Source organism: Pygocentrus nattereri, chromosome 14 (assembly GCF_015220715.1).
Source record: "Pygocentrus nattereri isolate fPygNat1 chromosome 14, fPygNat1.pri, whole genome shotgun sequence".
Lineage (NCBI taxonomy): Eukaryota > Metazoa > Chordata > Actinopteri > Characiformes > Serrasalmidae > Pygocentrus > Pygocentrus nattereri.
Window position 1 is genome coordinate 4,410,001 of NC_051224.1, and position 23,605 is coordinate 4,433,605.

The following is a 23,605-nucleotide window of genomic DNA, read 5'->3' on the forward strand; positions in this document are numbered from 1 at the left end:
TGTAGCCTCAAAACAACTAAAATTTTACCTGGTTTCACAAGAACTTCAGGAATGAGTGCAGTTGTAATGCAGGGGTGGGTGGAATGGAACTGAGATGTAAGGTGCTATTTACGTATATAGCCGTACCTCAGGTAGGTGTGTTATTGTGCATGGCAGAAATTAGACGGGTCATGTTAAATGTGCTTTCGCTGGCTGATCATTGCAACAGTCGCTAAAAGGGAGTACTAGAAATAAGCAGCTGTCCTTTTTGTGTCGTGATATTTCAGCCAGTATCAGCTGCTGTACTACATTTTACTCACCTCAATTTCTGGAGGACGATATTAAAATTGGACCTTGGTGCAGTGCTGGGTTTGCCAGTAAACTGCACTTGAGGCCAGGAGTAGTAAGTTATTTGCAGCCTCACACCACTGTGTTTTCAGCGCTCACAGAAAAAAGCAGCTGGAAATACTGACTACGCCTTACCTGTCACGTCTGCTTAAACCGTGGAAGATCAGAATCCTTAATTGATCCCAGAGGGAAATTGCAGTTGTTACAGTTGCAACCATTTATGTAAAAGAATAAACACTTTAATAATGTAAAACAAAGATAAAGAGAAAAATTGCAGTAAGTACACAAGATTTAAGTACTTATGAATATAGTAAAGTGGCGGTGACTGTAATAATAAATATGAATCATCTTGTATAAAGCAGTTCAACTAAACATGCTTTCTGCTCAGAGACTTGGTTCTTTGTCACAAGCTTACTTTTTTCTTGCTAGAGTTTGATAGTTTCTCCTAAAGGTTTAAGAAATCTTGTTTTTAGGCTCCATCTCCCCCGCAACCCAGAAAGATAAGCGGTTTAGATGACTGTGTGGGGCGGCCTATGACTTGCTTCTTGTTAGAATAATGAAACCGCTAAAGCTTTAACAGGTGAAGTAGTCTGAAGACTACGTTTACACTGCACAGCTACAGTAAGAGTAATGTCTTAAACATAATTACAGTTAGTCTTTCTGGTCAGGGAAGCCGTTCGGTGTCAGTAGCCACGTTTACATGCAGCCTGAATCCGTTAATAATCTGACTAATAGCTCAATCGGAATAGACTAGTCTGATTGAGGCCAATCGGAATACAATTTCTATCCGATTCTATCCGAGCATGATGTCTTCCTTTATAAGTGCATGTGAAGGACGTTTCTCTGAGTCTGACGTCAGTTTAAAGCAATTAAAATCTCAAGCGCGCCAACTGGAAACTCCTCTCACGCTGACAGGATCTCGCATGATGTTCGCTGTCATGGTAACGTTTACTCTCAGCGCTGCTCCACGCATGCGCGTCATTCTGCATCGGATTACTTGTAGTGGGCACGTAAAGATTGTAGTGGGCACGAAGATTCTCCATCAGGGGGGTGCTGGAGCCTATCCCAGCAGTCATTGGGTGGTCATTGGTCTTTTCATGTAAACATAGCCAGTGTTTTATCTTCATATATACACACAGGTAGGTCCCTGCATAAAGCTACTCATAAAGCTATATCTGATAAGATTGTTTATCTATCAAAATATCCTAAATTACTTTATCAGATGCTAAGCAGTAATACTAGGCTGAGCTGGCATGATGCGCTTGAAGTAAGGCTGAATCAACAATAAAAACAGTTATTACAGTTAGTACAGTTATTATTCTGTACTAGTGATGTATGTGTGCCGTAGGACAAACGGCTAGAGAATGTGATTTGACTGAAAATGCATGTTGGTGCAAAATGCAGTGAGGAGTTTGAAGTGTCCACGATGACCATATTGCGTTTGGTGAATATCAGACTGTGGTTGGCTTTGGACTTCAGTGTTTTACGTTACTGAATTAAATTTAAATTAAAATAAAAAATATATAATAATAACTGAAATGAGTGGCATTTATAGCCGATGCCCTCAGAACACCTCACTGTGAGCCGCTTGTTAGAGAAATGGATAATATTAGCATTAATATATCTAATAGTATGCGTGTTGTAAAAGTAATTTATTAATGAAATAAAGGAGGAATATGTCCCACGGGATGCAAGGGATAATATAAACGAAACGAACTGGCATGGCAGATTTGTTTCTTGCATGCCCTCCTCCATCCGTCTTAATTAGCTTGCCGAGCCCACATGACAGACATGATTAAAGGTGCGCGTTAGAGATGTGTGTTACCTGTTCACACATTCAACATGCTTTCCTGGTTCCATCTTACAGCAGATGATTGCGTGCAACTTACAAGACCGAACAACAAATGCTCTCTGCATCACCAGGGCAGAGGTACGTGAGTGCAGTGGAAGTTGATAGCAGGTACAGGAAAATGCCACCCCTGCCTGTTCGGTTCTTATCTGTCTCCCTGTCATTTGATCCTGCACTGAATGTCTGTTTTTAGAAAGTTTCGTTGAGTGTTTGAGACACGTGCAGCAGTGTTGGCTTTGGTGCACAGTGCATATGCATGGGTTGCTTTGTATTTACAGTCAAATAGTGTAGAGAGGTGGGAAAGCAGGAGTGAAAGCAGGAGTGGTGGGTCACAGCAGTGGTATCGTGAAAGCCCAGTAGCAGGGAGGGGTTTGGACCGTGAGCCACAGACCTAATTAATGGGGCAGTGTTACTGGGGCTACTGGAGATTGTGCTGATAAGACCATTCGGTCGCTGTCAGACAGTGATCTTCTTGGGGAGCTTAGAGCATGGCAACCCTCCAGCTCCACTTGCCTACTTCTGTTTACAGTCTCTACCAGCCTGCTTCATTAAGCTCTCGCTCTCTCGCTGCTGCTCTGTAGCTCTCGCTCGGTCAGTGGCTCTTTCTTCCCTTTTTCCTTGTTAGGATGGGCATGTGTTTGTGTGGATTGAAGCCCGCTCCCCTGTCTGTGTAGACGATTTGTTACTGTGATAAATATGACTGCGACTAACCAATTCCATAATCGATTAATCAGTCCATTGTGGCTCTGATTGATAGTAAGAATAAAAAATGCGGCCTGTGGTCTTTTCATAAGTAAGTGATTCACAATGTACACAACACACACATACACGGATTATTTCTGCTGTTGGACAGACCCATAAAACACCTACCTGGTCAGATTTACAGTGCCACACGATGTCTTCTGCGTAGCCTGTACGAATGCGATTTTATTCAGAGTAAAGAGTGCAGAAACAATAAACAAAGCAAGATCAAATCTGGCTGTTTACTCTGCCGAGTAACAGAGAACTCTGCTGAAAACGGCTGCTGATGATGCCAGGAATGACTAATATCTGTATCTTTGGGTGTGTGAGGAGCAGGGATGAGACAAATAATTTGAGGAATTTAGCCATGAAACAGCACTGGTTCTGCTTTAGCCAAGACGGAGATGCTGCTACCGGCTTCTGTGTACCAGAGGTGTATTATTCTGTGTGTTTTGTTTTGGTTTTTTTCTCCATTTTGCACAAAAAGTTTTAAATTTACCTCTAACATACGGTCTTGTTAATAATTATAAAATGGTAAATACTCATGACATAGTAAATAAACAAATTTTGAAGTGTTTAATTTCATTGTCGCTGTCAGAACAATTTTATTTTGTAATGTTGGACAATTTGTTTGTCCGTTTATCATGAAACATAAACGCTTTGCCGTGGGTAAGAAGAGTTTACAAATAATGCAAATAAAACGTAGATAAGAGGTTTTTGCATGAGCTTGTTTCTTTACAACGCTGTGCAATCCTCACCCTCAGATGCAGCTGCTGCTGCATAATCATACATTAATAAAGTTAATCACTGCTTTTCTTTTTCCCACTTTGTATAATACTTGTATAATACTTTTTGCTATCCATTGTCTACCGTAGGAGGACGGGTTCCCCTCCTGAGCCTTGGTTCCTCTCAAGGGATCTTCCTCTTTAGGGAGTCTTTCCTTGCCACTGGCGACGCTCATGGGGACTCGGACCCGGATCTTCTCTTTTCTTTTCTTTCTGTAATGCTGGTTGTTCTGTAAAGCTGCTTTGTGAGAACACCTGTTGTAAAAAGTGCTACATAAATAAATTTAGCTGTGCTCTGCATGATTGTGATTATATGCATCGGTACTAGGTATGATACTTACCGATACTCGCAGATCACGTATCAATATTAGAAGTGGAAAAAAATAATGTTGGTGCTGATAATAATAACAAATAGCTGTTGCTGTTGTTGTTCAACTACATGTCATAAAAAGACAGATTTAAACCATTTACAGAGACTACGAACGAGAACAACCACTATCTACTATAATATCCATCCTTTTCCTTCTGTTCCTTCTTAAATAGCTTTTTTATTGCAAATCTTGAATAAAAAAAACATCTGCTCAGTTTTTCATAGCCCTGTTTAAGTGCCACTCTTCCAACTTGTATTCCAGGGCTCAGAAAGCCAAAATATCATGCTATCTTCTCATAAAAATGCCTTTAGGTATTGTGAATTCATATTAAAATTGAAACACACCAATGCGGTTCTGAGTAGTTTTTGGTGGGAGCTTTTACAGTGTTTGGGGTTTTATGCAGCTCCATTCATTGTGACTCACTGTCCTCATTAGAAATCTGTTTCCTGTAACTTACTTCCTCCCAAACGAGGTGGCTCTGTTTAAAAATGGCTCAGATTGGATTGTAAATAAAAAAAACAAACAAACAAAATAACAAAAAAGTGAACAGGTTGTGCCTCTGGGCCCACATTGTGTCACGTCAGTGGGTTTTTATTGTTCTCCGGGTGTGAATCATCATTAGTTTGGTCTGTTAAAAAAAAAAAAAAAATCTCTTCTGTGAGTTTTGAGTTGATGCACTGCTCTGTGAATACTTGTCTCTCATCACCAAACTACTTTGTGGAGCCATAACATAATTGTGATTGTTGCTACAGATAGAAACACATTGAAACATGCCCTGCAGTACGTTGAAAGCAAAGTTAGGAATGTGGATGGGACATAATTTAACACTGGCTTATGTTCTGATTAACTGTAATATGAGCCTGTAGATGTACAGTGTAGCCTGACATCCATCACATTCTGTGTGGATGTTTTTATACACCTAATACAGTGTCAGTGTAGTGTTGGCCTGTGTAATAAAGAAATAACCATTTTGAATGTTAGTATCATTGTTAAAGTAATAACATTTACTGTGTAACTTTCAATACACTGTAAAATACTGTAAATAACGCTGGATTATAGGCCTTATCGTACCCTGCATATATGCCCATATTCATGCATACATATAGATTAAGTGACCCTTATTACTCCCACAACGGGTCAATTTCACCTCCGCATTTAACCCAAGGGAGCAGTTGGGGGTTAGGTGTCTTGCTCGAGGACACCTCAGTCATGTGCTGTCAGCTCTGGGGATCGAACCGGCGATCTTCCGGTCACAAGGCCGGTTCCCTAACCTCCAGCTCATGACTGCCCCAGGTGAGCTGTTTTTTAGCAATTTTGAAAAATCTATAAATTGGGGCAACTTTATCAGTATAAAGCCCCTGTCTGCTTATTTTCATGATTTCCTTTTAAACCTGTTGCAGGATCGTACTGCAAGAGAAGTAACTTGATATTATGAGAGTGTGATGACCAGCAGTGCACTTCAACTGTAGGAAGAAGATGATGCATCAACTCAGTGCTGCATTAACTAGCCTCCCCCCAAACTTCGAGGCTTTAACGGGGGCTTTAACATTATAGCCATTGTACAGTTACACGTTCTGTGTATCTAGGACAGTTTCCATTCGCAGCAAAGGGAGCAAAAATCCACAAGAAAAAAAAAAAACCACACCCTTAAAAGCCAACACTCAGTGGGGCTCAATCACCAATATCTTCCTAAGCTTTTTCTTAAATTTGTTCTTGAGAAAGGTCAGATTCATGTTGTGCTCTTGACTGTGTGTAGACTCTGTTCTTACCTAAGAACAAATCCCAAATAAGTAAACACTGGTGAACGTCACAATCTTTGTGAAAACTGCATGAGTGGGTTTCAAGATGCAATTTCTTCATAAGAACAGTTGGTGAATGAGGCCCAATGTCTTTCACATCAGAGATCATGGCTGCAATTTTTACATGCTATGTACTTCAGCAATTGGTGGCTTCTGTCTGTGAGCGGTAGACCTGTGCCTGACCTGCCAATTTGTGGCTAAGCTGCTGTTATTCCTCGATATCAGGGTGTCCACATACTTTTGGCCATTTGCATTTTTCCCTTTGATAATGTTATGTACTGACTAAGTGCTTTGTACTTTAGTGCTCCTTACTCTGTTTGAGCGTCACCTGCTTGTCTGATCTGTTTAGTATGTTGCATAGCTGCACTCTCCCAAGTTCCTTGTGTGTGTAACATGCTGAAAATAAATTTGGTTCTTATTCTTACTGCTTACTGGTTTGGCTCATCTGCTTGTCATTTTCTGTTTCCCTTCAGCAGATTCACAGGCGGTCTAAGCTGCCTGACCACAACAACCAGGACCTAAAGAGGGACCTTGAATCCTCTGAGAGGCAGAATGCCCTTTCCGGGGGCTATCGTAGCTGGAGGAAGGAGGGCCTGGAGCAGGCTGCCGTCACTCAAGCCCTCAGGAAGGGGGCCAAGCGCCGATCAAAGCCCTCCATGATAGACAAGAGCCTAAACATGCAGGGTCCCGGTGTGGCGGCCGATGGCATCGCCCCTTACGACCCATCTAGCAGCCGTAACTTCACAGATATGCGGGCAGGGGAGGGGGGCAAGATTCCACTGCCTGTTCCAGGAGAACCAGGCAGTGTGGAAGGCGCCCCTCAGATCCCGAACAGTGACTTTGTACCCAAATGCGAGATCTCAGGGAAGGACGCCCTGTCTGCTCTGCACCGCGCGAGCTCCCGCCAGTGCCGTCAGGAGCTCGCTAACATTGTGTGCCAGCACCAGTCTGGAGAGCTGATGCCGCAGTCTCTGCCTCAGTTCTGCCCACAGCACGGTAGGAGCCTTTCTTCGATGTAGTCAGATTCACAGACTTGGCCCTCACCGCATATGTAGACGATGAGCCAGGACATGTTTGATGTCTGAAGTTGTCGTTTTTAGTTTTTTTACTGGAGCTGCAATAAAGTAGCACAACACATGGTTTGAAGCAAATGTGTGATTTAGGTATGCAGTTTTCATCGTGGTGAATAGTGGGATTGACACGTTGCAACAAAAGCGTCCTGTTTCAGCTACACTTGGGGTAAGGAAAAAGCTGTTAAATTGGTGAATAATTTAATGCAAGAATGTACCTCGGGGTAAGGCCTGGGTAATATGTAGAAGTAATAAACACATTATTTTGGTATTTCTGATTGTTTCAAATATAAACAATCCACAGCAGGTTAAACCTACTTTCTGTACTGTCTTTATCACACACACACACACACACACACACACACACACACACACACACACACACACACACACACACACACACACACATACATACACATATATATATATATATATATATATATATATATATATATATATATATATATATATATATATAATTTTTTATAACATTAAGTTTAATGAAAGTCACTATTATATATGTAAGATTATCTTAACACATTTTAGTAATAAACTATTTCACCTCTTGTTCTGAAACTTGGAAACACTTGTATTTGTGAGATTGCTGTGGGTTTGTGACTGTTTTTTCCTAAATGTCAAATGCAAAAGCAACTTGTGTGCCAATAGCTCCTCTTCTGGAGAAAAGACAGGCTGCTAAATGTGTGACTTGGTGAGTTTTAGAACCATGTCTTTGTGCTTTATAAATAGATAAAAAAAGTTGTTTCTTTTATTGTAAGAGAGTTTGTCTGGAACTCTGCTATAGATGCCTGAGGGTAACCACAAAGAGTTCTGTTCTCATAATGTTGTAACTCCTCTAAACCATCGGGGCACTTAAGCTGTACACAATGCTGAGAATTTTCCTCCGGCAATATTTGGAACTCCAAAAAAACTGGAGCCTATCCCAGTGGTCATCAGGCAGAAGGCAGGATATACCCTGGACAGCCCATCGCAGGCCAGACAGACAGGTATACACAGTCACACTCACACCTGGGGGCAGTTTAGCATGTCCAGTTGGCCTGACTGCATGTCTTTGGACTGTGGGAGGAAACCGGAGGACCCACGCAGACACACGGAAACCATGCAAACTCCACGCAGAGAGGACCGCGGTCACCCGGCCGGGAAATTGAACCCAGGCCCTCCTCGCTGTGAGGCAACAGTGCTTAGAATTTACATATTGGTTACTATTATGTACCCTGCTGTTTGATATGAAATAAGCCCTCTCTAGTTCTCTGTCTGTTCTCTTCCCAGAACACAATTACTGCTTTGAAGCCCTGTTAATGGGTCATTTGTCAATCACTGTCAGTCTCTGATTATATAACGCTATTGCACAGGTCTACTCAGAGTTATAAGTAACAAGGAAGATTTTATTTTATCATTTGACTGACTCTGATTGTTGTGGACTGAACTTGTCATTCAGTGGTGTCCTGAAATTTTGTCTTTGGACCAGGTGTACATTGAAGAACTGAACCTTTTTAAGGTAATTTACGTACATAGTAATACACATTCTGTGCTCTCTTTTGTTTTTCTCCAGTTCTCTCCAGTGCTGCTCAGCAGGCTGATATTATAGACAATGATCTGTCTAAGGTGGAGAACCCAGTCAGGGTGGCCTTCGTTCTGATGGTCCACGGCCGAGCCGTCCGGCAGCTGAAACGGCTCCTCAAGGCCATCTACCACAAAGACCATTTCTACTACATCCATGTAGACAGGGTAGGTTGCCAAGTCACACCACTGGTGCATGTGAGATTTTGAACATCTGCAGGACTAGAAAAATATTGAAAGTGGACCGGTAGACCGATTTTTGTGTTGCGCACCAGTGTTATGCTTGTTGTTAATCAAATTCTGCAATAGTGAGATGAATTTGGAAAACATTGATACTGAATTTTACAAATACCTTCCAACACTAGTAGATCCCCAGCATGATGCAGTGGCTCTTGAAAGCTTAATAGCTCAGCAATTGAGCCATTCTGGGATGCCTCTGTAGGAGATGTGGTATAATGAATAGGTCAGTGACACCACTCAGGGGTCCTTGAACAAATATGGTGTGCTTTCAGAACCCTTTAAGGTTTGCCTGAAAGGTTGCAATACAAGGTTTGAGGAAATCAATGGGTTTTCACCCAGAAAAACAGGTGTGCATGGAAGACTGGGGGTAGTCAGAATGTGTTCCTGGGAGTATATTTTTCACTCTTTGATATATGGTGCTGCACCACCTGCTCTTTGTTCCCACCTCCTTTGCTCTGTTTCTAAGAGCTTCCAAGGTTTCTTGATGTAAATATTTTAAAATTAACTTTTCACCAGAGCTCATCAAATTTTCTAACAGTGAATTAGCAAATCAGCATATAAAGCATCAGAAAGCTTTTTTGGCATCTGCTCTTTGTGTGAGTACAGCTCAAAGTTCTCATGGATTGCATCCAAACACAGTTGTAGCCGTTCCTCCTTCCCTGTATGCGACCCCTTTCAATCACACCAGCACTGAGGAGTCAGGGCAAGGCTCTTCAAATAGAGCATGCTTTTTCTTTTTTTCCCCGTTTTGTGGGAATGTGTTTTAAAGCATCATTCATGTTTTATTATAAACAGAAAACAGAGCTAGAGTCTCTCTGTTGCAGCGCACCCACTTGAAGTAATGCATTTACATCACTTTCCCACAAAGCTGGGCCAGGCTGTTGCAAATGACTAAAGTTTAAATCATTAAAAAATTTGCCAAAGTGTGGACTGAGAAGTACAGTGTCAACCAATAGCTTGTGAAGTCGCAATGTAAAATGTAGAGGAGGTTTTATACTCTCTTTAAGGAGCTCTGTGACCTAAAACTAGATTGTTTGTGATGTGTATCATGTGTTGTGTAGCACAGCATTGTGTCCCTCAGCCTATCCAGTTTAACAGAATTCACGATTCTGTGATTTCCATGTTTTCATTCATCAGTGTACTGTCACTACAATACCCAGCATGCCTTATGCAAATATGCCAAACAACCTAACTTGAGCTTTTAACTCATTGTCCTTGTCATCTGAGTCATTTGAATAATGCATTCTCTCTATGATGATTTTAAGGCAGCTACTACAGTTATAGGGCAGCAATGCGATATTCAGGTTCCTAGCAGAAACATTTCTTCTGCATTCACCAGGCAATGAAAAATGAAATGTACCTCAAAAATAAACCCCAAAGCAGTTGTTGTTGTTTCCCACAAATTCCTTGTACTTTCAAAATACGTTATCAGAAGCCTTAATTTCGAGACTACTGCAGCACAGCTGTAAGCATGTAAGAGTAAGATTGGGTATGATAGTTGTAGATGTGGATGCTGACAGCTGTGCTGTGTAAGTGCTGTCTGACCTTGTTGTGTGGATTCCCTGTAGCGCTCCAACTACCTGCATCGTGAAGTTCTGCAGATGGCTGAGCTGTACCCCAACGTGAGGGCCACACCCTGGCGCATGGTCACTATCTGGGGTGGGGCAAGCCTACTGAAGGCCTATCTGCGCAGCATGCAGGATCTGCTGTCCATGCTCGAGTGGAAGTGGGACTTCTTTATCAACCTCAGTGCCACAGACTTCCCCACCAGGTCAGTCACATCTTCTGTAAAAGCATGGATTTGCTCTATTTGAAGGCTCTGTATCCAGAGGCTCTGTATCCAAGCTGTGTTGTGGTGATGGCATGGAATCATCATCTCTGTTCACTGTTCTGCATGCATTTTAAAGTCTTTAATTCAACAATTTGACATCTTAGAAGTTACACAGTATTAGAATTATGTAGCATAATTTGATCATTTTAATACATGCATATTGGTTTAATATAGCAAACAGCGATTCTAAACTTTTCAGTAGTGATCTGAAACTTTTCAGTAGTAGTGTTTATGTATAAGGGAGCATAAGAGGCATATAGTCAAGCATACAGTGATTTAGACCGCTCAATAACAGGGCCTTCTAGTGTTGCTGCTGTTGCATATAAAGTGCATTTATCAAACATGAATAGCTTCCTCTCCCTTCTGTGGAATTCAGGGAGGAGATATTTTCTTCACTTAGGTTAGTCTTTAAGAGACTCGGTCCTGAGCAGTAAAGGTACAGATGTGTGTGGCTGCAGGTCTTGGCTGAGAGCTGCATGGTGTGAAAGCTCTCTTTGTTCTGGTGTTTGGTGAAGCTGGCACATCTCTCTTTCTCCTCTATCAGTTCAGGGAGTTTTTTTTTTCCCCGACACATCATAGCCTTTCCTGGCAGTTTATAATCCCCACAGCCGACCGTGCAGTTCAAAAAAAGACAGGGGAAAAAAAGCTAAATCGGCATTTGCGGCCCAACGCACACAGAGACGTTGATGACCACAAAATCCTGTCAGGAGCGGATAATTCCATCTAGAGGAAGTCATCACATTCATTCCTGCTTGCCTCCAGTCAGCTCTTTATGTTCTTCATGCATTCTTCTTTTTCTTTTTTGTATCTCTTACCCCCCCCCCACCCCCTTCTTCTTTTTTTTTTTTTTCTCCTATCGTCCCCAAACAGGACCAACGATGAGCTGGTGGTTTTTCTCTCACAGAACCGTGACAAAAACTTCCTGAAGTCTCATGGCAGAGAGAACGCCAGGTAGCTTGGTCACCATCTTTTTTTACTTCCTTTTCCTTGACTCATTGACATGCAAATCCAAAAATACACGCTGCGTATTTAATGCTGACTGTTTACTCAGTGGCTCATCTACTGCGAACACACTTAGGATACTGAGAAAGCACTTATGATACTGTATTGCTTTAGTTTACGTAAAACTACAGACTATAAAGCAAATCTGTGAAATGCATCCTGTTTCTTTGCTGAATTTAATATATTGGACAGTAAAAATTAAACGGGACGTGGTCTGTGCCAAGGTTGTTTCACATCTTACGCTCTATATTTTAAACACTTTAAACATTTCAATTGTAAATGCTGCGCTACACTCATCAGAGTGCCACTGTCAGGTTACCTGCAGATGTTTACTTATTGTCACTTAGAAAAAATAAAAATGGGTCATTTGCCTGGAGGTATTCACATTTTGGAAATGACTAACTCATTAAAAATTACTCATTACAAACACATTAAAGGAATTATTTGGAGAAAGTCATATTTCAATGTGTTACTTGTTGCAGCAGTAGAAGTAATTTTTTTAACAGGATCATATATTTAATTTTATATGATTAACTGAAAGTATTAACTAGTCATTGTCACACATGTAACTTTTTGTCCTTACACTCAAGCTTATTAAGCATACCATTTTCCCCAAATAAATAAATGCTATAATAACGACATGTTCATGGTTTTCTTGGGATCATGCCACTTCTCTAGCTTGTAGCTTGAGTGCAAAAGTAAAGAAATAGACTTCAGATATCAAAAGCTTTTGGCTGGTCAGCTACTTTTATACTGAGGGTTCCTTTTTAAACTTCACCTTCTTCTGTGGTGCTGTGTAGGTTCATAAAGAAGCAGGGGCTTGACAGGCTCTTCCACGAGTGCGACAACCACATGTGGCGCCTGGGCGAGCGCACCATCCCCGAGGGCCTGGAGGTGTCAGGTGGCTCAGACTGGTTCTCACTCACACGCCGCTTTGTGGAGTATGTGGTCACCTCCCAGGATGAGCTGGTGAACGGACTGAAGCAGTTCTACACCTACGCCCTGCTCCCTGCTGAGGTGCCTCCTCACCCTCTAGTGCTACTGCCATAGAGATCGCAGCTGTTGCTTTTGTTTAGAGGTCCAGTTTGAGTGACTCGAACAGAAATGTGATAAATTGGATGTTTTGATATTTCAACAGTTTGCTTGAGTGCTGAAGTGGACCAGGCTATTCTATTGGTTGCATACTTATAAAAGGCTGGAGTCCAAATGTTCATACTCCAGTATAGTCTTGAGATAATAGACTGTTATTTGCTATGAAGGAGGCAAGGATGAAATCAGTGGTGCACAGCAGTTTAAATTACAGTATTTTGTACATATTTGTGCTATAGCAGGAAAAGAGAGTGCAAAGGACATTTGAGTAAAGAGGTGACAAAATATTGTATTAGCTTTTTATTGTGTGAGATCAATGCACAAGCATGCATTATACATCAAGGAAAATAATACATCTCTATTACTTCAGGTTCCTCCTGTTTCTGGCATATTTCCCAGGTGTAATCCTAGAGGTATTCTTTTGGGGATAGCAAAACTCTCCAAAATGGTGACTCTGACCAATGTTTTTCTGTTTCACAGTCTTTTTTTCACACGGTTTTGGGCAATAGCCACCTGTGTGACACACTAGTGGACAACAACCTGCGCGTGACTAACTGGAACCGCAAGCTGGGCTGCAAATGCCAGTACAAGCACATAGTGGACTGGTGTGGCTGCTCCCCCAACGACTTCAAACCTGCTGACCTTATCCGAATTCAGGTCCGTGTGGAGTCCTGGGCCTCATAAGGTTTCATACAGCTTAACGTACTGAAGCAGCTTTCTGATAAACAATGCTTTACTTATGCTGACACAAATCATTCAGAGCAGTTGGACGTGCAGTGTGCCATTGTAGAGAAACTTGTGGAGGCAGAATTGTTGAAAGTGGTGGTGATGGGAACCAGACTTCAGATCTGAAGTGTAAATCTTCGAATAGTCCTCTGCAAGTGATGTGTAGCTTGAGTGTGCCGGTCTATAACACAGGATGTAAATGAGCCTGTCAATCATGAAGTCATTGATTTTAAATAAATTAAGTAGGCTACTCTCAAATCTGCGAATGATATATTTCTGTGACATATTAACAGGGTAGTTGAGAGTACTTTTTATCTAATTACATCATCCAATGACCTTCCCATTGAAATATGCTGTTTCAAAAAAATAAACAAAACTTTACTCCGTGGCAAATATGGATAATGCTCTAAATTAACTACAGCAAACATCAGGAAAAGAAGAGGTTTGAGGCAGCTGCTCTGTATATGTTAGAAACATTCCCGTTCTTTCTAAGACAGCTCTTACGAAATGTTCGCCCAGACTGGACTATGTAGGCAAATCCTTGTTGTGCATGGACAATGGAAAATGTTTTTTTTTTTTTTTCCTTCTAATTCATCAGCGCTGCACGGTGGCCGCGGGTTATTTGCCTGCTCAGATTTTTTTTTTTTTTGTTGCACCGCAAATCATGTCCATGCTGCTTGCAATCCCGTAATCCCTCCCGCATATTTCTGCCAGAAAATTAATGGGGTGAAATTTTGAATGACTTAATTCGTTTAACGCGTGAGACATTGTTTTACGAAAGGAACCCTTTTTTTGCGGATTGACTGCTATTTTACCATCAACACTACAGATAAAAACGCAGTGTGTAGGTTCTCTAGTCATTTTGGATAGTAAATAAAATTGGTTGGATTTGTGTTGTACACTTGGCAACCCCTTATTCATTTCACCACCAGTGTAGAGAAATCAGAGTCTGTAAATTCTCTCTGATGAACTTTTTCACGTTCAGCCATTCTGATTGGCTTTTTTTTTTAAAATGCATCTCAAGGCCTGAGTTCTGCAAAAATGTAGAAAAATTGGTGGAGTTCTCCTTTGTGTTTTCCAGTTATAAAATCACATCAGTGGACAATAATTTATATATATATATATATATATATATATATATATATATATATATATATATACATGAGAGAGAGAGAGAGAGAGAGAGAGAGAGAGAGAGAGAATACATAAAATAAATACATAATATATTAGAATTTTGAAAGTTGTGTAGTGACCCTATGGCTTTTAATACTGTCCTAATTATATTCTATCTCTACAGTTGTTTTAAGCTACTGTAGTGTATGTGACCCTGCATCATTCTCCCCCAACAGCAGCTGACCAGGCCTACGTTCTTTGCCCGCAAATTTGAGTCCACCGTGAATCAGGAGGCCATAGACATCCTGGACACCCACCTGTACGGTCACTACCCTCCGGGCACAGTAGCACTCAAGGCCTACTGGGAGAGTCTTTTTGAGCGGGAGGACGGTGTGGGCACACTCAGTGATGTGGCCCTAACGGCCTACTCCTCCTTCTTCAGACTGGGCCTGCGCAGTCAGGAGACCGCACACGCCAGCAGTGAAGCATGCAGGTGAAACACCCCTCACCCTCGCCACTTTATAGGGCTAGAGGAGTCGCGTAACATCTGTTTTCTACATGGCTGTGTCACTAGTTTGAGTGTGAATCTACTAGAACTGTATGACTGTGTTATTAGATTTTCAGTTGCTCAGTGCATCACCATCCTGATTGTCTTTTCTGTCATAAGCTGAAAATTAATATGTGTGAATCAGTAATGAAAACCTGCGTAATGTGGTTTTCACACTTCATTTGTTCACAGTTGAGTCAGTAGTAGTCATCCGTGAGTCAAGGAATGCATGCTGTACTGAACATTTGTTGATGAGTTTTGTATTATTATTTTCAGAGCATTCTGATAGAGCGCTGATATTTGACTTTTAAATAACGTGTTTGGGAATCTGCATTCCCGAACACATTATTTAAAAGGATCTGCATAATTGCTGTGTGGAGCTTGAGTACTCAATGAATAATAATTCTAATTAATTCAAATTTATCTTCTTGATGAATCAACAATGATTATTTACATCACGATAATGCATATTTTAAATTTTCTAACTGTTGCTTTTCAGACTCTTACAGTAAGAAAACCCAGTGGAATGTCTGCATTTTTTGCCCCATTTCTGTTTATGTATTTTAATGAAATGTTTGTGTAGGCTTTCTGAATTATCTTTTCTAGTTTTGGAATCTGAAAAAACCTATTTAAACAATATTAATCTAATAAATTATTTGATGAATTGTTGACTGATAGCTCTGTTAATAGATCCTACTGTTTTGGTTCCATGCTATGAGCACATGGCTTGCTGGAAGTTTTATTTTGAAACCAGCTTTATTGCCATATATATTGGGACTATTTAAAAAAACTGATTCTGCTTTAACGTTGCTGAATTTCCCCACAGGTTTGAGGCCATTGGCTACCCTGTCTCGGTGCTTCTCTATTTCTATGACGACCGTTTCCAGGGCTACCTGGTACGACAGGAGGTGCAGAGTGTAGTGTCTGGAGGCAGGGAGATGCTGGAGGTGTGGGCTGTTCCCCAGGCAACTCTACAACTCGAGAGCAACCTGCATGAGTTTGAGAGGCTTAAGAACCTGGAGGTGAGAGAATGAAAGAGAGCAAAGCAGCAGTCATGGAGGCAGTTTGGTAATGGCCTTCCCACTTGAGTAATTTTTTTTTTTTTTTTTTTAATTGGAAAATGATCAGATAAAGTTGTTGTTGTGTTTTTTTTTTTTTTTTTTTTTTTTTTTTTTTTTTTTTTTTTTTTTTTTTAGAAAAGTAGAGTAATAAATAAATATGGTGTCAAAAGTGAAAAATTGCAAAAAAGTAATAATTTGTCTAATATTAATTCATAGTGGATAACACACCCCACTGGACATAGATAGACAAAGGATCCCCTTTCATGCAGGAAAATAAGAAGTTTTTGGATCCTTGGACTAAAATCCTAATGTTACACATGTCTGCCATCACCCTAAAAAAAAAAAAGTATCTGAAATTATGCAAATATAATATTGTTGATGTCCGTATCCCAGGCTCTTAAGGTATACAAATTTGTCCATGGGCACCACAAACACTTTTGCACATTGTCATCCTTCAGGTTGGAACAGAGTGGGACCCCAAAGAGAGAATCTTCCGGAGCTTTGGGGGTGTGATGGGCCCTCTGGATGAGCCTGTGGCGGTGCAGAAGTGGGCTCGTGGCCCCAACCTCACAGCCACCATAGTGTGGATCGACCCGGCACAGGTGGTAGCGGCCTCTTATGACATCAGCGTCGATGTGGAGGCGGAATTCACGCAGTACAAGCCTCCACTGCAGCGACCTCTCCGGCCTGGAATTTGGACGGTCCGTGTGTTGAGGCTATGGGAGCGAGTCGCAGAAGCACGCTTCCTGGTCATGCCTCTGGCCTTTAAAGGAAGAGAACCACTTCGCAAAGGTGAGAGAGAGAGTTCATGGTTCCAATGTTGTCCAATGATTTTGTAGGTGTCCCTTACGTTGAGGTGGACACAGGAGCAAGCACAGTGATGTGAAACTTAATGTGTCTCAAACAAAAGAACATAAAGGGCAGTTTGGTACCCCAAATTGTTGTAGATTTGGCCACAAAACTGTGAGGAAAAACAAGTAATAAAAAAAAAATGAATAGCAAATGTCACAGTTTTTGGCCAGTTAGCCTGATGCCTTCTGAAGCCACTTCCCCTGAGTCTTTTTGAAAAGGCCCATTTCACACGATGCTGAGAGCAGAGACATGCTTTTTACCATGGTTTTACTGTTTTTCTGTGTTAAACCAAACTCTGTGGTCTGAGGTTGTACTAAAATGTACGCCTTAACGTAGGTGGCTTTTTGCACAGGCTTGTCATCTGCTTGCAGCTCCACGCATGTGCTCCAGCACTGCTGCATTTTAAGTTTCAAATTTGCATGCCTCTAAATTGCTAACCCTATCCACCCATTTTGAATGCTGAGCATCATTTTCTGCTCTCTGGTCAAAGCTGATACTGGTTGATGCGGCATTTGTGCCCATGTTGTCAAATGAGCCTTTCAGATCAAAGAATATATAACTATGACAGTACATAAGTCTTCAGAGGACATGGGCTCATTGCCAAAATGAGATGTACTCACATGGACTGCTGCTGAAAAGATCCTTTTGAGGGTTTTAGGCTGGCTTTATGTAGTAAAATTTAAAGAGAACTTTAGTTGCTTAAAGTTGGCATGACACTATACTAATGGCATGTACTGATACCCTTGCCCTACAATACAATTCACAATACTGGGTTTATGATTTGGTATTTTTATGACATTTTGTACTTGGAATGAAGAACTGTAGTCATACTGTCTTACATGTTGGTACAAACTAAAAAGCTATATAGTCAGAAAAATTTGGATTGGTGCTCAAACAGTGCAGTTTCATTAGATGGCATAATTATTAAAATGTTGGTTCTCCGTTATGCCTTGTCACATCTCCATGATGCACAATGTTAGTTTTCTACTGCGATATCAATATCATGTGTTGCGATGCATTGTTGTAACTAGGGCTGGATGTTGAAATTCAATACCTTTTTATAGTAGCAACCAGATTATTTCAGTACAACAGAGAATTGAAAATGTCTGTGACAATAACTTAGTAGTCATTCTTAGTATCTGTGAGCCAATAGGCATGCTTGATTGGTCTGTCTGCTGATTGGTTGGCTAAATTACATGCAGCAAGCACATTATTCTCAATGGCTTTTCTTGATTTGCCTTTTAATTCGTTACATTCAGTAAATATGCTCACTTCCAACACCTTACGCACACTTTATTATTAAAAAGAAGGCTTCAAAGAAAGTGTCGTTCAGGATTCAGCATTGAAATTAGGGTATTGGTACTGTTATCGATACATTTAAAAATAAACATTAATAATAACACCCAGCTCTAGTCTCAACATTGTGAAAGTTTTATGAAAATGCTTTTTGAAGCACCATGTGACGAGAGTTTACTTTTTACTCGTAGTAAGATGGCTTAATTAGCTTGCTAGATAGTCAGAATCAATCAAAATCCTTTATTGATCCCAGAGGGAAACTGCAGTTATTACAGTTGCAACCATTTATGTAAAAGAATAAACACAGAGAGAAATTTGTAATATGTACACGAGATTTAAGTTCTTATGAATACAGTGGCAGTGATAATAAATATTAAACATCTAGTATAAAGCAGTTCAAATTATTATGAGTTTTTGCACACAAATTATTATTATTATTATTATTATTATTATTATACATATGAACAGTACAGTTAGGTATTGAGTTTTGCACAGATGAACCACACTTTGTGAATCTGACACTGAGGGAGGAGTTATAGAGTTTGATGGCCACAGGTAAGAATGACCTCCTGTGGCGCTCTGCGGTCATTTCGGTAGAATGAGTCTTGCACTGAATGAGCTGCTGTGTCTCATCACTGTGTCGTAGAGTGGGTGGGAGCCTCCTCTCCGACCTGGCCGCCAGCGAGTCCAGCTCCACACCCACATCATCACCGGACTTGCGGATCAGTTTGTTGAGTCTGTTGGCGTCTGCCACCCTCAACCTATATAGAGGGCATAGAGGATATAGAGCAACCTATATAGAGAGTATAGAGGATAGCACTCGCCACCACAGGCTCATAGAAGATCCGGACATAGTCCGGCAGATGTTGAAGGGTGTAGTGTTCTTAGCCCAGTGCAGTTTGTCAATATGCACTCCCAGATATTTGTAATCCTCCACAGTGTCCACACTGACCCCCTGGACCTCACTCAGGTCCACCACTAGTTCCTTTGTCTTTGTCACATTGAGCTGCAGGTGGTTCCACTCGCACCATGCAACAAAGTCCAGATAGTCAAGATTAGGTTAACATGCGAAGAGCTGCTTGTTCCACCATTTGCTCTGCTTTGTTAACATGGCTAGATTATTCATTTTCTCCTCTCCTGAAGCCCCTCTTTTACACAGGGTAGAGATTCCTTTGGGATCCAAAGTGTGGCAATTATTACAGAATTGTTCCAGAGACTGAGATGCCATCCTAGATAAGCTTGTTATAAAATCATCCAAACATGATATAATGATGCACATGTAAATATCATTGCAGATAAATTCATGATTTTTACCACAATACAATGAGTGAAAAATGCTTTCTAGTCATCTTTCTAACTAGTGGAATAAATAAATTTGTTGCAGGGTAATTTTTGGATGTCTTTCAGCTCTCACGGCTATATAAAGATAGCCTTAGGGCTTCGTGTTCTGATTTTTCTGCTAATAACCTGTACTTCCCTCCCTTCTGTCTCTTTTCTGTGATGTATTCTCAGAGGAACATAGTTGGCTGCATGCAGGTCCTCCCGGCAACGTGTACATGGAACAGGGTTTCCAACAACTGGCCCACGTGCTGAAGCTGCCCCCCATGGAGCCTGCCCTGGAGGAGGCTCAGAAGAAGGCCTCTTTGGTGGGCAAGGCTCTGGAGTCCTGGCTGGACGGTTTGGTGGGGGGCTTCTGGGTGACAGGAGACATCTGCTCCAGCCATACCTCCCTCTGCCCCACTGTAGCACTGTGTGCCAAGACCACCTGGAGCTCGCAATCACCAGACCCTAAATCAGAACTGGGGCCGGTCAAAAGGAACGGCCGCATCAGGTAGCCCCGAAATTTGGGGCAAACAGGGGGCAAGAACACTGAAGTGAACTACAGAAGAGGGAGCAGGGGGTGGGGGGTTGGGGTCCAGGGAACCCCTGTGAGTGATGTTTACGGGGTATGGTCCATCCCGCTGCTGGAGGTCGAGGTGTACTCGAGGCACCTTCTGTTTTGAGTGTTTAGGAGTTGTCAGGGAGAATCTAAGAGAGCAGTTATTGACTTTTGCACATGAGGACCACCGGACATTTTATGACCATAGTGTATCTTTCGGGTGTCGCAAACGTTACAAAATGTTGAGGTATCCACATACAGTCTTGGTTTTGTTGAGTTTGACGATACAAACCACTCCACCTCAGCACTTTTACTCTTTATTTACTGGACAAGTAAAATGAAGTGCACATTTTTCTTCTTCAGTGTAAAGTGTGGCCAAAATCTTTATTTCAAGCTCTGCTACCTGGTGAAGGCGAGTGGTTGGAGTCCTCTGGCCTGTATTTCTATGCTTATTTTGAAGCATCAATACCTGAACTTCAGAAGCAGATCGATGAAGTGCACTTTACTGAAAGGCAAAGGTCTTCTCTGTACTGATTGGCAGAGTCGCAAGTCATGAAGCTTATGAAGTCACCGTTGGAGGCCAGTTGCTCTCTGGCTCCATCCGATCATGTTTCAAATGCTGCTTACAGAGGCGCAGTGTTACCATCACATGGATTCATTGTGTACAGTTTAGCAACGAAATGGACAAATGGACACCACTAATGACATCCGTCCATTAGGAGACAAGATTAGGACTGTTTGTGAACATTTGTAATGCTGTGGCTGTCTTTCATGTTCTTCTTTTAATGGCTTCAGATGTTTACCACTGCATTGTCCATGACTGCAAATGGTTTAGGGCAACACCACAGTGTGAGTGTACATGATACAGCGACTATTGAGGTACCAACAAACAGTCTTCTCTTTGTCTCATGGCTGTAAATGCCATGAATGCAGAACTAATTCATGATCTTTGGCCAACTGACCTATCCATGCTCTGCTCAAAAATGCATTGTTTTGTAGCAACAAGACCAAGGCTGGGCAGGTTTTACAGAACATCGTCAAGAGTCTATTTCAATTTAATTGCTTTAGATTGGAGTTTAGATACATAACTTTGAGATTCCACTTTAAAATACTGTGGTAGTACGCTGGCTAATAATGAAGCATCAAATCAAATTCGGCAGCAAATTTGAGTAACGTTGTTTGATTCCATAACAGTCCTTCCAGACATTAGGTCATGTCGTACCTACACAAGATATAGTTTGCAATGAAGAAGAGGCTCTAAATGTCCAAATTTATGCACTAATTTTCTTAAGTTGACTTAAGGATGAGCAGTTTGTGGAATACAAGTTTTTTCTAACTAATATTGGAGCCTGGGATTCAAAATGTGATTATAAACTATTAGAAACCGTTTCTGGCCAGCATATCTAGTATTTCTGGTTTAAATGCTGACTGAAGTTTGACAGTCAGTTAGTTCTGATTGGTCTAACTCTTGTACAGGCAGTTTACAAACTGCATGTTATTAGATTAAATTTTCACACAAACTTGATCAGACCAGGGATGTACTTGGGTACTCGAGTTCTCAGTTAACTGAGGTGTCAATATTCAGATACTACTTTCAGGTACTTGTGTTACATCCTGGGAAAATGGAGAAAATATACAGTCTATTAATTCAGTGAAGTGCAAAGTTTTTCTTTTGTTTACGAGTCCGTATTTTACGTTTATACCTTGCTACTTCGAAGCACAAGTGCCTGAATGTGAGCACACTGCCGAGGACATATTGTTAATGGCATGATTATTGATTCCGACTTCCATCTTTCACTAAGAAAAAAATACTTTCTGTAGAAGATGATGTCCTTATCAGCTTCCAGCATGACACTTGTTAGCTCTGTTATCTCAGGCCGCCTCCGCCAGTCAACCAACATGAAAACCTACTGATTTCCCTCGACTGCTTTTGAATAATAAAACGCAAATAAAATAGTGTAGACATCTATGTGCTGCTCTATTTTCGTGCAACATCAGTGCCGTCATCTAGAAATATAAGCTTACATCTCAACGTTATTTTCAGGCAAAGTTCATTTATTTATTTATTTTCTTTCTTCAGATTGTGATTTCAGTGATTTAAAAAAAACCGTTCAGCCCCAGGTTGTTTTTTTTCCCCAAACATTCTGTACAGCTTGTACAGCTTTGCAACATTTGCTATGAAAGAACATGGAGCACGGATAAGTCAGTTTCATTGGTCATCTGCATGGTCAGGCTGTCAGAAGCCTGGACAATCATGTGGTTTAGGTGAATCGCAAGCTTCTCGGCACTCACCTGGTTTACTGCTGGATCGTAATAGAATGCCCCATAGTAATATATTGTGTTACTGTTGATGTCAATGCTTGCACTCTGTTACACTCTTGATCTGGTCTTATTGCATATGAGGTTCCAGTCTACAGCTGCAATGCAGTACAGGCTTACGATGTTTGGCTAAACTTCATCAGTGAAGAACACCATCGTCCACTTGTCACTTTGTGTCCTACACATCATTCTCTTTTCATGAGAAGTGTAGTACATTTTTTTTTTTTCTAATACTTAAACAAGCTTTTTCATCCGGCCTTGGGGACATATCACAGAAAGATTGACGAAACGAAAAAAGAAGTCTGAGAATGAAATGAGCTGCTTTTTGCACGGCAAATTCATCATCCTTCTTTCATGGGTCCTTTTTTTTTTTATTTATTTTTCCAAAAGCCATGTTTCAAAATAGCAGTGACCATGAAAATATCCACTGTTCTTATTTCATCACGATGAATTTGAAAGTGACCTTTTGTCTTCATACTCTTGCTTCAGAGAACCCTTTTGTTTTAAATCAAAAGGTGTGTCTGTGTGTGTGTGTATATGTGTGTGTGTGTGTGTGTGTGTATATATGTGTGTGTGTGTGTGTGTGTGTGTGTATGTATGTGTATGTATGTGTGTGTGTGTGTATGTATATGTGTATGTATGTGTGTATATATATATATATATATATATATACACACACACACACACACACACACACACACACACACACACACACACACACACACACACAATATATATAATATTCATATTCATCGCTGCTGTGTGAAATTTTGAGATGAATGGAGCAAAAGAAATTACTAGGGAAAAAAAATGTGGTTCCATACACTTGCATTAAAAGTAAAATGTTTTTTTTTTGTTTGTTTTTTGTTTGTTTTTTTTTTGTTTTTCCAACCCATCCCCCTGTAAAGTTACCATATTGGAGATACGAGGTTTTGTTACGACAACAGGTGTGTATGTATGTACGTATGTATATGTATACACAGACACGTGTGAGAATGAATGGATTAGTTTTGTATTTATATGCCTCTTAGCAAGGAAAGTCATTTTCAGCTGTTGTCAAGTGGAGAGCGCTGCTTCAGTCTGTACTCATTACCCTCGTCCTGCATCGTCTGTCTCAGTCTGTCATGGGT

General features: G+C 41.0%; 1 protein-coding gene across 2 annotated transcripts in view; it reads left to right on the top strand.

Moving 5' to 3' along the window:
• xylt2 (xylosyltransferase II) overlaps nt 1–23,090 on the top strand; it is a 31,324-nt gene extending 8,234 nt beyond the window's left edge. The window contains exons 2-11 of one of the 2 annotated variants that reach the window (XM_037544941.1): nt 6,346–6,868; nt 8,513–8,688; nt 10,329–10,531; nt 11,462–11,542; nt 12,394–12,610; nt 13,163–13,339; nt 14,758–15,014; nt 15,895–16,090; nt 16,588–16,921; nt 19,790–23,090. In XM_037544941.1, the coding sequence (XP_037400838.1) occupies nt 6,346–6,868; nt 8,513–8,688; nt 10,329–10,531; nt 11,462–11,542; nt 12,394–12,610; nt 13,163–13,339; nt 14,758–15,014; nt 15,895–16,090; nt 16,588–16,921; nt 19,790–20,112 (2,487 nt within the window). In that variant the 3' untranslated portion in view covers nt 20,113–23,090. The remainder of the gene's footprint in view (nt 1–6,345; nt 6,869–8,512; nt 8,689–10,328; nt 10,532–11,461; nt 11,543–12,393; nt 12,611–13,162; nt 13,340–14,757; nt 15,015–15,894; nt 16,091–16,587; nt 16,922–19,789) is intronic. The other variant, XM_037544942.1, reaches the window with a different exon arrangement.
• Nucleotides 23,091–23,605: the final 515 nt, after the last annotated feature.